This window comes from Thalia democratica, chromosome 1, assembly GCF_965202585.1.
Source record: "Thalia democratica chromosome 1, ktThaDemo2.hap1.1, whole genome shotgun sequence".
Lineage (NCBI taxonomy): Eukaryota > Metazoa > Chordata > Thaliacea > Salpida > Salpidae > Thalia > Thalia democratica.
In genome coordinates this window covers 93,963,438-93,977,760 of record NC_139165.1, presented here as the reverse complement: position 1 = coordinate 93,977,760, position 14,323 = coordinate 93,963,438, and the positions used below count along the sequence as shown (strand labels likewise).

Genomic DNA, 14,323 nt, shown 5'->3' with positions numbered 1-14,323 from the left:
ACTAAGCTGATCTAAAATTCATGTCACTTTTACTGAAGTAAAAGTATTTAAATATAAAATGCTTACTTATTTTAATTGGGATCGAACTTTTAACAGTTAAACTACGAAATAATTAGTAAACTCAAAGTAAAACTTAAAAATATTAGTTGCTTTACAGTTGTTTGAACTATATTAATCATCAATAAGTTTAAATTTTAAGTTTATTCCAACTTAATTTTTTATATTTTTTCAAGTTTTGTTGTTAAAAAATGTATTAAATACAACAAATATCTTAATTTTATTTATTTTAAATAGAATAAAAACTACTTCAACAATTATAAAACTGTAAATAATTGAAATAAAACAGTATTTATATATTTCAAGTATTATGATACTCATTCAAGTCATCTAGTGTGCTACGTTTTTTACTGCTATTTATTTTTATAGTAAATTAATTTTGTTATTAGTACTAAAAACAATTTAAATTATAATTTCATCTTTACTGAATAGTAGATTTCTATTATAATATTTGTAATTAATTATCTAACCAACTACCTAAAGTTAAGAAAATTTTCGTAGGAAATAAGAAAGCACATTTTAACTCGTCAATTATAAAATATTAGATCTAAACTTTGTATTTAAAAAACTACTTAAGATAAAACACTTTAATTATTTTAGAACAAATATAAAATTCAAAATGTTGATGAAATTTTAGTACAAAACCTATTAAATGTAGTTAACTGTTAGATGAACGATAATGTAAAATACACCTGCATCTAAAACTAAAATACAGTTTAAAGTTTGTTGTAATAAAATTAAAAAAATATTTTTATAATGGAGCTTATACACTTGCCAAAAATATATTTATTGAATAGAAAAATTAGCATCTATTTAATAACGGTGACACAAAATTTCTATGAAAAACTAACTTTCATTTATACAACAAACTCTTTTGATTGTTATTTGCAAGATGACAAAACTTAAGGTAATTTACAAAAGTACAAACAAGACAGTAATAATTTACTAATAGTTTTCTAAATAGTTGTAACAGTATTTTTAAAAAAAATTTGCAAAAGTTGAACATGTGGTATAAAAAAACGCAGACACTTTTGTTTTTATCTTTTACAGTAACATAATCTATGTTATAGCAAATTACCACATTCTAATTATAACTGTTTTTAGTTTTTAATTAATCGAAATCATTTTAAAGTTTAAATTTAGGTTCCTATTACAATATTTTGTACAAAAAAACAAAATCATAATAATCCTAGTAAAACTAAAGTTTAAAAACAATTTATACTCAATCTGTAGAAAAAAAAAATAATATTGTAAGTTTCTCAATTATAAAAGCTTTAATATTTAATCGAATTAAAGTTAAATTAATTAATTCAAATGAATGTATTAAATATGTTTTCAATTGAGTATTTTTTGTTCTATTCATAAAATGTACTTATCATTAAACTATTAAGGTATATCAGCTTCATAGCATATCCCCTAAATACAAAATTAGACATAGTTTTTAGAAATTCATACGAGTTACCATTTATGAGTACGTAACTTTTGATAGCTACAATATTTTAGTTTCAAACTTAAATTCAAAAACTTAAACATACTTTAACACATTTTTTTACGTCAATTTCTTAGATAAACCTCACTTTTTTTAATGTAGTATTAAGTAGTCATCATTTTAGAACTAAAAGAAAAACAGCTGATAAGAAACTAAAAAGCAATATGTAACATCTATGTGCTAATTTATCTACTGCTTAACTACAGGTCTAAAGCAATTACTATTTAGTAACTTCATTACAAAGCAGGCACGTAGCCTGGGTACTTAACTTTTGGCACGTAGCTTGGGTACTGCAAATCTACAAAAACGTAAACATTTAAAAAACTCGCTTTTCTCTCGATTATTCAGCTTTTAAGACCTCGTTTCTTTAGCTTCAAGTATTCGTTTATACTTAGTTTTGCATTCCTGGGAAATAATTTTATTTTTATGGTACTTTCTAGCAAGTGTCGTAAACATTAAACAAATTGAAAACATCTAAATTGTATACAAATAGCTTGGTGTAGCTATCGATTATTAAGTAGCAAACTATTGCAAAAAAAAAGTCGACTATAAAAATTTACAACCAAGTTGGTTTTACAACAAATATAAAAAATAGATCTTTGACATATAGTTTTTACCAGAAGCGTTGCGTGGGGTTAAGCATATATTCAACCTAAAAATAAAATTTGCATTATAATAGTATGTTACTGTTTTTTGTAAGCAAACGTTTGTTTACAAAGAATTTTAGGGTGGACAAGCAACAAATGATTTTTTTATTTTGGTAAGCAAAAAATTAAAATATTAGCACATTTAGAGCTTCAAAACAAATTAAAACATATTTTTCACGATAAAATATATGTCAAGTAGCGTGAGACAACGTAAAGGGTTTTTATTTATATCAAGTAAACATTGTTATATCTTTAAATTGAGAAAATCCGATGTCAAAAAAAAATTTTATGACAAACAAATTTACTTAAAACTATTAAATTTCTGATTTCTTCACAAGGCTTACGTTTTTAAAACTTAAATTCTTTTTAAATAATTTCTTTTCGGTACTAACTTTATATAAAAATTTGAGACAACAATTTATTTTGCAGTATATTTTATTTTTGTTAACTAAAAATTTTTCAATCTACCCTTTTCAATAGTTTTTGTAGATAACTAAATAGATTTTTCTAAAATAATAAAATTAATAAAATTGTAAGATTATGCGTCATAATAGGTAAATAAAATTACATGTACTAAGCGATGCTAATATAAAGTGGTTTAACAAAATTTAAAGTATAAAGCTTAAGTACTAGAAATTGAAAGTATTAATAGCAATTTTAATAAGAGAAAACCGACTTATTTAAACTTTCTTAAAATAAAATTAAACAACAAAAACAAAACTTAGTTGCGAATTTACAATAATTTAAACAAATTAGAGTTATAAACAAATTTTTGTTTGCATAAACTTGGCTTATTAGTTTTAATAAATATAGACTCTAAAACACTTAAATGATACATGTTACGTCCTTTACAAACAATTGAAAACATATTATCGTTTAAATAATAAAGTTTAATTTTATATCGCAGTTTGCCGACCCCAGGCTTAGACGTTTCTAATTCGTATGAAAAAAAATACAGTAAAATTAATTAATTAACCATAAAGTTAAAAAACAAAATCATTTAATAACTACTTTTTTGAAACATCCGTTATTTACTTGTCAAAGTCACAAAATATGAAACCATTCTTTGAAAATTTAAAATAAAATACCAAGCAAAGACAGTAATATAATGAATTAACGTTAAGTTACCATCTACCATTTAGTTTAACACTCTAAGTTTTACAAAAGGTAAAACCTTGGAAATATCTATAAGTAGATGTTAGTATAACATGTTTGTCACAATAAATAACAACTTAATTTTATTCATTGGTTATCTACAGAAAAGCATAGATACCATAGATAAATTTATAAAGCTAGAACACCGGAAAGAAAGCATAATTAATGTAAGATTGTTTATAAAAGATATTAGAAGCACATGCTTTATTACCAAGTTTATTACGAAAAACTACAAAACTTTAACTGAGAAACTGAGATATATCAACATTTGTAACTAAATTATACAAATTAGAAAGCACGTATGAAAATATTGTAGATTGTACAAGTGTTTATCTATAGTTTAGTTTAAACAAAGCATCAAAGTAAAAAGTTTCTTACTGTTATTATTTTTTTCTTACTATATTGTTCAAACCAAAAAAGTGTTAAACATAACCTATAAGTCATTAAAAGCATAGAATTAAACATAAACTAAATTTCAATATTATGCACCAGAACTAAATTATGCACAATCGAAGATTTCCTTCTCTAGCATCCAAATACTTTTCAGCACTGTTTTTCAACTCCTCACGTAACGCAGATAGGTTTGACAAACCTTCTTTGTGGGCTTTTGTAACAATGGAATGAGCATTACCGGGTTCATTTAAATTGTAGCGAAATGAAGATATATTTACTGCAATCTTTAGCGCAACTGGATGTGCTGGATTAAGACTTTTATTTGCAATAATATATGCTTCCTCATTCAGCTTCAATGCTTCACAAATTTCAATTTTTCTTTCTGTTCCTGATGAAACATCAGCTTTTTCAAAATGTAAACATGCTTTAAAACGTTTGTAATCAGCAATAGCTTCATCATCAGTATCACTTTTAACACAGTCACTGTCTAACAATTGTATAGCTTCATAACAAAACCTGATATTTTTGATTTTGCTTACTGGTTTAATTATATCCGTAGTTTTTCATCTACGATCGAGTCATCACTGGAAAAAAATGAATTAACATACGGTTTTGTAAGCTTCCCATAACTTTCAAAAAACATATTTCTTTTTTCAAAGTTAAGAGGTGTTCTCTTTTCTATGACCTCTTTCATGTAGCTTATGTAGCTTATTGCATTCTCATAAAAAATATTTTTATGACACATTTTAGCAAGTGACTTTAATCCACTTCTATCAAACTGAAACATTTTTATTTCATGCTTAAACATATTTATCTTTCAATAGATGCAATTTGTTAAAATAATTTTTTTTAAACGTTTAGTATTTAACAAAAGGTTAGTTAACTACACAGTTAGATAAGTTAATACTAAATTTTTCCCATTTAACAAAATATGTTACATAAATCGTAAAACTGCGATTGTCTTTATAAATGTATAACGTAAAAGTCCAAACAAAATTGATTGTCATTTTTCGATTAAATTGTTTTACACTAAAAGTAAATCAACAAAACTTAAACTTTATTAAATAAAAAACACTTTTATCTCGAATCATTAACTATAATTTAAAATAATTCTTTGTATAATTTTTTTACATTACATAACAAAACTTATTATTATGAGTATCTTTAAAAAGAAAATATTAAAAAATAAAACTTTAAGGGTTCATTTCTTACAAAGAGGAGTACATATAAAAATCTTACTTCTGCATTTTAACATCTTGCGAAATAATAAGATTTTCTATTCTTAAAAAACCTAGAAATATTTTTATCAAAGTCTGAAAACAAATAAAACTAAAAAAAATTAGTTGGTAAATTTTATTACAATTTTTTTATTTCAGTATTTATTCGTATGACTTTTGAAATTAGAGCTTTAGATTCTTTTGTACATCATCTAATTTAATTTTTAAAGACTTAAGCTTAAACAACGTAATTTATAATTGATTAATTGAAGTATTTTATAACTAACTGGTAGCAATCAGGATTAAACATTAAAAATGATTAATCTATTATAAGCTTTCGTACATTTTCATCTACAATATAATTTTTCTAATCTTTAAGTTAAATCTAATATAATTTTTAAAAGTATAAAAACATACTAATATTATTTGCAGTTTAAACTAAGATTAAGTTTTTTCTTTATCTTTCAAACAAAGATGAAAGACAAAGTAAAACAAAAATAAAACAAATTAAATTAATCATGTTTTATATTTCAATAAGTAATTATAGTTTTTATATATGTACAACTAGCCACACAAAAAAAATAAGAGAGTTAATTATTTTCTAGAGAGTTATAGTAAAATCCTAGTTAAAATTTATTAGTGGTAATATTCTATTTTAAAGTAAGATATTAAAAATATTATAAGTTATAATTAACTCATTGACAAATTCATTTTATTAAGGGGCGTTATATTTATTTTGTAAATAGCAGCTTATTATTATTAGCTTCTTGCAGTCAGGCTAAAATTAAAAACAAAAGTACCTTTTTTTACAACTAGTTTGTAAAGGAAACGTTAGAAATCTAGTAATCAATTTTTATTTTGTTCTTCATTTCACATACTTTGAATTATTAAACAAAAGTTATTCAAAATAAAATTAAATTTGAAATTAAATCTAAACACAACAATTAAGTTAAAAATGCACCTAAAAAACCATACCTAGCGTAAATTTCTCTTTTATATAATAATTAAACGAACTAATTCAAGTCTTTAAAGTTATTGTTAGTAGACCTTATCATAAAAAGCAGCTACACATTACAATCAAACTTAATTTAATCAAATTAATATACTATATTTATAAAATAAAGTTACAAGCAACAAATTTTATTGTACTAATTTCAATAAAACAATTTGTTTCTTATATGCATTTAATAAAACTACATTTTATTTTTTTTTATCTAAACCATTTAACAAACACAACAGAGTAAAATTATAAAATATAAATACGACTAAATGTTAGAAGCATACCAAATTAAAAGAAAAAAATAAAATTATGATTTCGATTTTAGACCATGTGACGGTTTTACTACTTTTTATTAATATTTTTACCTTGTTTTTTGTTAATACTTATTACTTACAATTACTATAGATAAAAAAAAAATTAACATTATTTTTAAAAAAAAATTTTTTGTTAATAGTCTTGAGCCTGATTGCTAATCGATGATTATATTAAACTCTGATTAATTGATAAAGTATAAGTACCTTCATAGAGTAGCTTTATGTGTTTTTGAAAAGACTAAAGCCTAAACTGTATATTGTTTAAAAAAGTCATTTAATTTAACCTTGAAATACCTAAGTTAGTTTGTAAAAAAAATTAAACTCCTTTTAAATTTATACCTTTCTTTTTTATAACTACTTTGTATTCAAATTCTAAAATTAGTACATTTTTTAGCTAAAATTTCAAAATGTCTCAGTTTGATAGAAGTGAATTAGTGTCTCTTGCTGAAATGTGTTATGAAAATTATCGTAATGAGGATGTAATTAGCTACATGAAACAAGTAATAAAAATGGGCACACCTCTCAATTTTAAAGAAAGAAATATGATTTACAACAGTTATCAAAACCTTAAATTACTATATCAACGTTCTTTTGTTTCCTGTGGTGACTCGAAAGTAGATCAGAAACTAAAGTGGGAAATAAATCAAAAAGCACAATCAGAAACAAACACAATTTGTGATGAGGCTATTGAATTGGTAAATAGTTATTGGATTAAAAAAGATACCAATGCCGAGGCTGTTGCAGATTACAAATGCTTTCTAGCTGTTCAATATGAAAGTAAATATTATGTTGCATCGGGGGAAGATAGAGAACTAGAACTGAATGAAGCGTCAATCCTTTTTGAGAAAGCAGTCGATTTAGCGAATAAAAACCTCAATCCAGCACATCCAGTTGCAATTGATGTTGCGCGATTTTATTCTGACTTTCTTTTTCGTTCACTTTGTTCAGTTGATGAAGCTCGTTCTATTGCTACTAAAGCGCACGAAAGAGGATCATCCGGGTTACCTGATTTGCCAGAAGAGTTAGAAGACGCAGCTAACAGAAAACTAAAAGAACTATAAGATGAAGTAAACAGCTGGGATTAGTAAACCTTCGTGTACAGTTTTGAAAATATGTTGGTACATATTTAAACGCAAACTGCTATATTGCTGTACTTACCATTATTATTTTTACTATATAAGTTTTATTATATGCAAATTGTCTTATTGTTGGAAACCTTTTTTTTGTAATAAACTAAGTTGCTTCCCTTGAACTTTTTGTTAAAGTAAAATAGAGATAAATTTTAATAAGAAATATAGTACTATCCCTATAATTTATTAATTTAAACGAATCCTATAAACAATTTAATGGAAACATTGAAAACTTAAAATTTCTTTAGTAATGCATTTATATCCGAAGTTTAACGTTATTTAACAAAAGGTTATCTTTATATTGAACGTAAAAGAAAAATGTATGCAGTATTTAATCATCGCCAAAGATACTTCATGCTATTTCAGAACAGTTGCCAATAATGCATGTAAATTCTAGTTTGTTTCAATTCAGAGTTAAGTTACCTCAAAAAAGTAAATTACCTACATGCGACTTGTCAATATATGACAGTTGTATTTAAACCTTCTATATAAAACTTGTTTTAATGAAAAGCTGTTTTATCTCACCAATGTTTATTGTAAGTTTGACATATAAGTAAATATTGCTTTAGTATCTATAAAATTGTATAAATCTGCAATAAAGTTTTAAACGTTTTTTTTTTAAACATATTTGATAGCGGTAACTTGTCAATAGAAAGATTTAATTAAAATGATTTGTACAAAATCAATTTTTAACAAAAAATAGTAACTAAAATTATATCTAATATCAACAATTTACTTTTATTTAAAACTCTAAAAAGTAAAAGTTGATAATTGCTTAAATTTTCTGACGACCTATTATTTTTTAACAATAAGTTTAATATATTATAAAAATATTTAATTTTTTTGGTCTTTAAAAACTTAGTATAAACATAGTCTTTAATGTAAACTAAATATAAAACAACAGATTTGTTATTTTTTGATTTATTTGTGTGTTTTTTTACTGATACATAGTTTTTGTTAATTTTGTAGAATTATTAAAAGAAAGAAACTTTAAAAAAAAAATATTCATAAAAAATTTTAGTTAACTTACATCTAGTAATCTATTTATTATAGAATTTTCAAGTTTAAGTTTAAACAACTATAACATTTTTTTCCAATGTTCTTAGTGTTTATAAAAAATGATAGATAATTGGATCATATAGAAAAGTTATTGCTGTATAATATATAATTTAAAAATAATGTTTATATAACTCGTTTAATAAAGAAAAATCAAGTAATGTACAGGTATTTTTTTGTTTTGCTGTAACTCAATATAATGTATATATTAACAAACTTATTTTGGCTGTGTTTAATATGATAGAATACGATAATACATTCTAGAAATAGTTCAACACGCAAATTATAACAGTTAAGTTAATTACACGTAATTGTTGGATTTTAGATATTTTAGTATAATAAAGAAAAAAATTTACTGAAAGCTTATTACTTAATAAAATTTAACTGACAAAATTTATTTAACAACAAAGTTTCTACAATAAAGTTTTAGATAAACATTTGTTTATTTTTAATTATTTTTCTAGCGAAACTATTAAAAAACATGTATTTTATTCAAGTTAATTTTGAAGTATGTCCGTTAATTTTTCATTCGAATTTAAAAAACAATAAACAAAGTTTTGTAAAAAATAAATAGCTTTTGCTGTTTTGAAAATTTATAAAATTTAATTACTACTTAATAATGGTTACAAAGAAATATTTTTTACGTAAAATTCAAATTAACAAATCAATACCTGAATTCGATTTTTAAAGATCCAATTCTTAAAACTCACGGTGGAATAAGTTATCAGTAAATTATTTTTTAAAAGTTCCAACTAAAAACGTATACTGATTTAAGTGCCACTCAAACGTATTTAAAAAAAGTAACCTTAAACTTTTACCTAGTGTTAAAATTTAACACACTTTCAAACATTTTACTGCGATGTTCTACTTTTACAAAATTATTACTTAATATATTCAGTTTTTGCATGTATCTACGACAATATAATATATACGTGATTTTATTTACGTTCTCTATGTTAATAAATAAAACAATTATACTCAGTTTAAATTTTAATTTAACTAAAGTCTTTAAATAATCACGATAAGGAAATAATTAAATGTCTTGAAATTAGATTTAAAAATTACAAAGAAATTGATTTCTGATTTTAGTACTCTTTTTCCCAATTTAACAAAATCATCTTTTTAAAAAGGATATGTGTCAACTAAAAAATGCTTAAAATAATTTGAAGTTTTGCAAGTTTAAAAGTATTAAAGTTTTTTAGTTGAATTAATGTTTAATCTGTTTAAATAATAATTTGATTAGTTTTGTAATTATTAGTAAACATGGATAAACATACTTATATTTTGAATATTATCAGTTTTATATAAAAGTAATATACAAAAATAATTTGACATAGATTATTATCAACAACTTAAATATAAAACTTTTAGACTTTTGACATAATTGTTTAAAAATCGAAAAAAAGATAGAAGGTAATAAACGTATAATTTTGTTTAACATTTTGATTTAGATGTGAGTAAAAAAGATAACCTATATTAGAATTAAAATGTAAACTAGTCTTATGTTATATACGTGTTTAACTTGTTTCATTCATATATAAATAAAAGACAAATTTAAAAAATTTTAATTCAAATGACTTATTAATATGGAATATGATAAGTAAGATTTTAACAACTAATATGGGTTTTTAAATTTGATTAATTTAAACTGTATACTAATAAATTTTTTAGACTATTTATTTTCTATGCTAGGACTAATAAAAAGCTAAAAGTTCTAGAAAGGTTTGCAATTATATAGTAATTACAAAATAAAATTTGTTTCTTAGATATTAAATCATAAACCACATTATAACTTTTGAACAGAAAAGCTTTTCCTAATCATAAAAAGTTATCACTTAGAAATCAATTTCTTGAAAAATTAAATTTAAGGTTTTAACATAGATTGTTACACATAAGATGTTGTTTATTGCCTGAAATAAAATTAGCATTCAAAATTTTTGACGTGGTGAAAACACTTTTCGGCTATCGAGTAAAATACCACGAATACATTTCAACGTCTTGTCAAGTACAGAAAACTATATTTAGAAAAAACAACTAACAGTAGGTAGTAAAATAAACTCATGAATTACTTTAATATTCAATTTACAGCTGGATGCTAGATTTATTTATAACGTAACCTAATCTGTATTACTGTCTAAATAAGTTGCTAAAAACATTTCTTCAAATCGTATCGCAAAAGTACAAAACATTTAATCTATTGTGAATTAAGTGAATTTTCAGGTTTTTACGTTATACTATTTTTTTAAATTCTTTGTTTTTTGTTATCAAAATTAGTAAACTTAGTAATTAAATTAGCTAGTTCAATAGCAATATAATTGTCAAGAATAAAAACAAATTTAATTTAGATACATTGGTTTCGATTATCTTAATTTTGATTATTAGTCGTATCTTATTTCTTTAGATTCTTTTTTTTTAAACTTTAGAAAATTTCAAAAAGTTGAAAGTACAAAAGACCTTCAACTTGCTTTAAACTTCATAAAAAGTTTAAAATGCCTTAATATATATTATTGATCTAGTGTTGAAAATATTTTTTTAACATCAAACAAAATTTATCCGTTTTCATCATGAACATTTTATTTTACAAAATTGGACAAGCTTTAAACTTAAATATGATTTTATTATAAATAATCTGGTTATAAAATTAGAAAAGTTTACCTATAAAGCCAATATTCATACTGATTAGTTAATCATTTATTTAAAAGAAATTGTTTAATACTTAAAAACATTTCGAAAAAATGGTAACACATATTCATTAACATCAGTTTACAATAATCACTACTATGGTGCACTTATATACAAGTCCAGTAAGTTTTTTGACTAATCTTGTGTATTACTCCGAATAAAAATTTACATTTTAAAAGTTTATTGTTTATAAGTTTTTAGCTAAAACATTTATTTATTTTTTTGTTTTAACATATTAGTATTTAATATAGCTTCTACCAAAAAAGTGAAAAATTTAAAACCATTTCTGATGAAATGCAGAAAACAGAAAACAATATAGTTTTTAAAACAAGAATTAAGTAACGTTATCTTTTGAATTATAAAAAAAATAATACTGGCTAAGTTGGTAAGCCTCTTAAAAGAAGCTTTAAAAACTAAGTCTCATAGAAGTAAACAGTTCCGAAAAATCTATACAAATTTGTTAATATTTGCTTGTATACTATTTATTTGAAAGGCAATTCATCTTAAAAATTCGGCTAGCAAAAAAGTTTATGTAAAATTCTGTTTTTTATTTTGTATGTAAACTTTAAAATTTAATTTTAAAAAACTATATCAATATTAAAGCTTATAGTTTTTGTAGACAGCTAAATAGTTGTTAACTTTAAACTTAATACTATTTGGTTAGTACAATTATAGCTAAAAGATTAGCTTAGATAGTTATCAATTATGAAAAATTGTACTAATTTATTTAGAAGGTTTCTAAAAAAAAGCTGCGAAAGTTGGTAAATGTCATACAGACTGGAAAATAAAATCATAAAAAAAAATTTGAAAGTTGAAAAAATAAAAAATAAAAAGTTGTTTTGTAAATTAAAATCAGCTCGACCAGCTCAATTTTGCACATTTCAGTGGAAACATTGTATGTGACGTCACTATAAATCTGACAACACAGTTTCACGTCAAACTGCGAAATGTTCACTTCGAAGCTTGACGTTTGCGTATCACTGTGACGTAAAAAACAGAAAGTCGCAAACATTGAAAAATATATAATTTGTAATAAATTGTATGTAATGAAACTTTGAAATACCTTGTGTTTAAACTTAATTTAAACAGCAAACTTTTATTGATTTTAATTTTAAGCGTACAGTCAAATCAGTTGATGTGCATTGTAAGAAATGATAAGGAATTCTCGAATAACCTATTTTCTGTGTTCCTTTTGAACAGCTATATTTAACTGATTCACATTTTCATCAGCTTTGAACTAATTTAAAACTTTAAAAAGATTCAGTGTGTTATTTACTAAAATCTTGAAAGAAACTTTTAAATAACTTAAATGAGTTAAATTACAAGAAAAGTTTAATTATGTTCTTAATCTTTATAGTCAAGTAATTGACTTCAAAAACTCATTAGCTTATAAATGAATGTGTTTAAGTTAAATTCAACAGATAAATAGATAATTGTAATTGTACAAAGCCAGTTGTTGAGCTATTTTCTATTTTGAATAGCCGAATGATTGCGTTTTGAACCTAATTATATATAACTTTTATAAACTCTTAAACAACCTCTACCATTACAGTAAAAAAGTTATTTTTTATCTGTTAGAGCTTCTAGTTTTACAACCTGATAGATAAATGTTTATGAATAAACATAAATAAACAATTAGTTTTTTAATGTTATAAAGTAGTTTATTAAACTTTTAACTAAGTGATCCTTTGCTTATTAAGTAATTTTTAGTACTGTTATTTATTATTAAATCATTAACCGATACCGAGTTATAAAAAATGCTCAAATAAGAAAATATTTATTTTTAAACAATAAAATATATTAAATTTCAAGTTATTTTGTAACAGATATGTACAAACATAGTATTCTTATTACGAGCAGTTTTATTTACAAATTTAAGCAATAAATCTAAATTAAAATAACAAAATTAAAACTTTAAAAACATCTTATGTGTTAAAAACGTGTTAAAAGTACAAACATGTGTTTATTAGGTTCCATAATACAAAATAACTTAGCTTGATTATGTTCCAAATCTGAGATACTTTGTGACATATTCTTTAAACTTAACTCGAATAAATTAATAAAAATTTAATACTTGCAAAAAGTTGTAAGTTAAAAATATTCTTACACCGAAAAGTTTAATTTAAATCTCATTAAAGGCTTATAAATTAAGTCTAGTTTAAACCTTGGTAAATATATAAACAAATCTAAAAAGTATATATTTAGTAAAAAAGTATATATTCAAACTTAAGAAGCTAATATTAGACATAATTATTATAACTTAGATTATTTGTTGATTTTAAACTTTTATACTTCTAATGGTATTTAAACTGTAATACAAAAAAAACCAGTAGTTTTCAGTAGTGAGTGTAAATTTGTTTTGTTCAAACAAAAGTCTTAGTACTTAAGAAAACTATTATGAAAGTTATAACCTTTATAAAATTCTATTTTTTATTTTTAGAATGTTGTGTCAAAACTTTTGTATTATCTATTGGAAGTATAAAAACAATAAAGTTGAATTTTGAAAAAAATTTTTAATCTAATTTTATATAAGTAATTTAAGTTTCAACCATTTTAGTACATTTTCGATTTAAGACAAAATATTAAGTAAATTAGCTAGTGTCATAAGTAGTTCACTTTATCCTTGAAGTCTATAGTTAGTCTGTATTAGGTACTTTATAAAGATTTAAAATAGTCTGTTTGTATTTAGTTAATAATTGTAAAATGTAAGTCAAATGACTATGTAAACGTCACGACACTTGTTTAACTAATTTTTAAAATGTAGTAACAAAATAAAATATTGACAGTTTTTAGTTTTATTAAAGTTAGAGTTCTTAACTATATAAAATCAGCTTAAAAAATACTAAAAATTACTAAAAATTACTTTAAAGATTTTATTCTAAATTAAGTTTTTGTTCCCATAGTTTACTAAAATATAATAACGACTGTTAAGCATGTACAAATGTTTGATGTTACTGTTTTAATATGTAACTAAATTTAAAGAATTTTTTAGCATGTTAGTTTAAAAACTTTAACATTGATACATGTAAACTTGATAAATTAATTAATATTTAAGTTCACGAAGTAACATATTATTATAAACTTGGAATTTGTTTTAAAATTTTATTTATCTTGTGCTAGTACTGACTCTATTTCAGGAATAACAAACATAATGAAATATATAAAAATAAGTGTTAGTATAAC

General features: G+C 22.8%; 2 protein-coding genes across 2 annotated transcripts; one reads left to right on the top strand and one right to left on the bottom strand.

Annotated features, from left to right (window-relative positions):
• Window positions 1–3,842: 3,842 nt before the first annotated feature.
• LOC145841356 (14-3-3 protein beta/alpha-like) lies at window positions 3,843–4,988 on the bottom strand. Its single transcript, XM_082948721.1, has 2 exons — window positions 4,981–4,988; window positions 3,843–4,257 (listed from the first exon to the last, which is right to left on the bottom strand). The coding sequence occupies exons 1-2, from the start codon at window positions 4,986–4,988 to the stop codon at window positions 3,843–3,845; spliced, it is 423 nt and encodes a 140-aa protein (XP_082804847.1).
• Window positions 4,989–6,679: 1,691 nt separating this feature from the next.
• On the top strand, window positions 6,680–7,333 carry LOC145841346 (14-3-3 protein beta/alpha-like). Its single transcript, XM_082948711.1, has one exon. It carries the CDS (start codon window positions 6,680–6,682, stop codon window positions 7,331–7,333), a length of 654 nt encoding a protein of 217 aa, XP_082804837.1.
• Window positions 7,334–14,323: the final 6,990 nt, after the last annotated feature.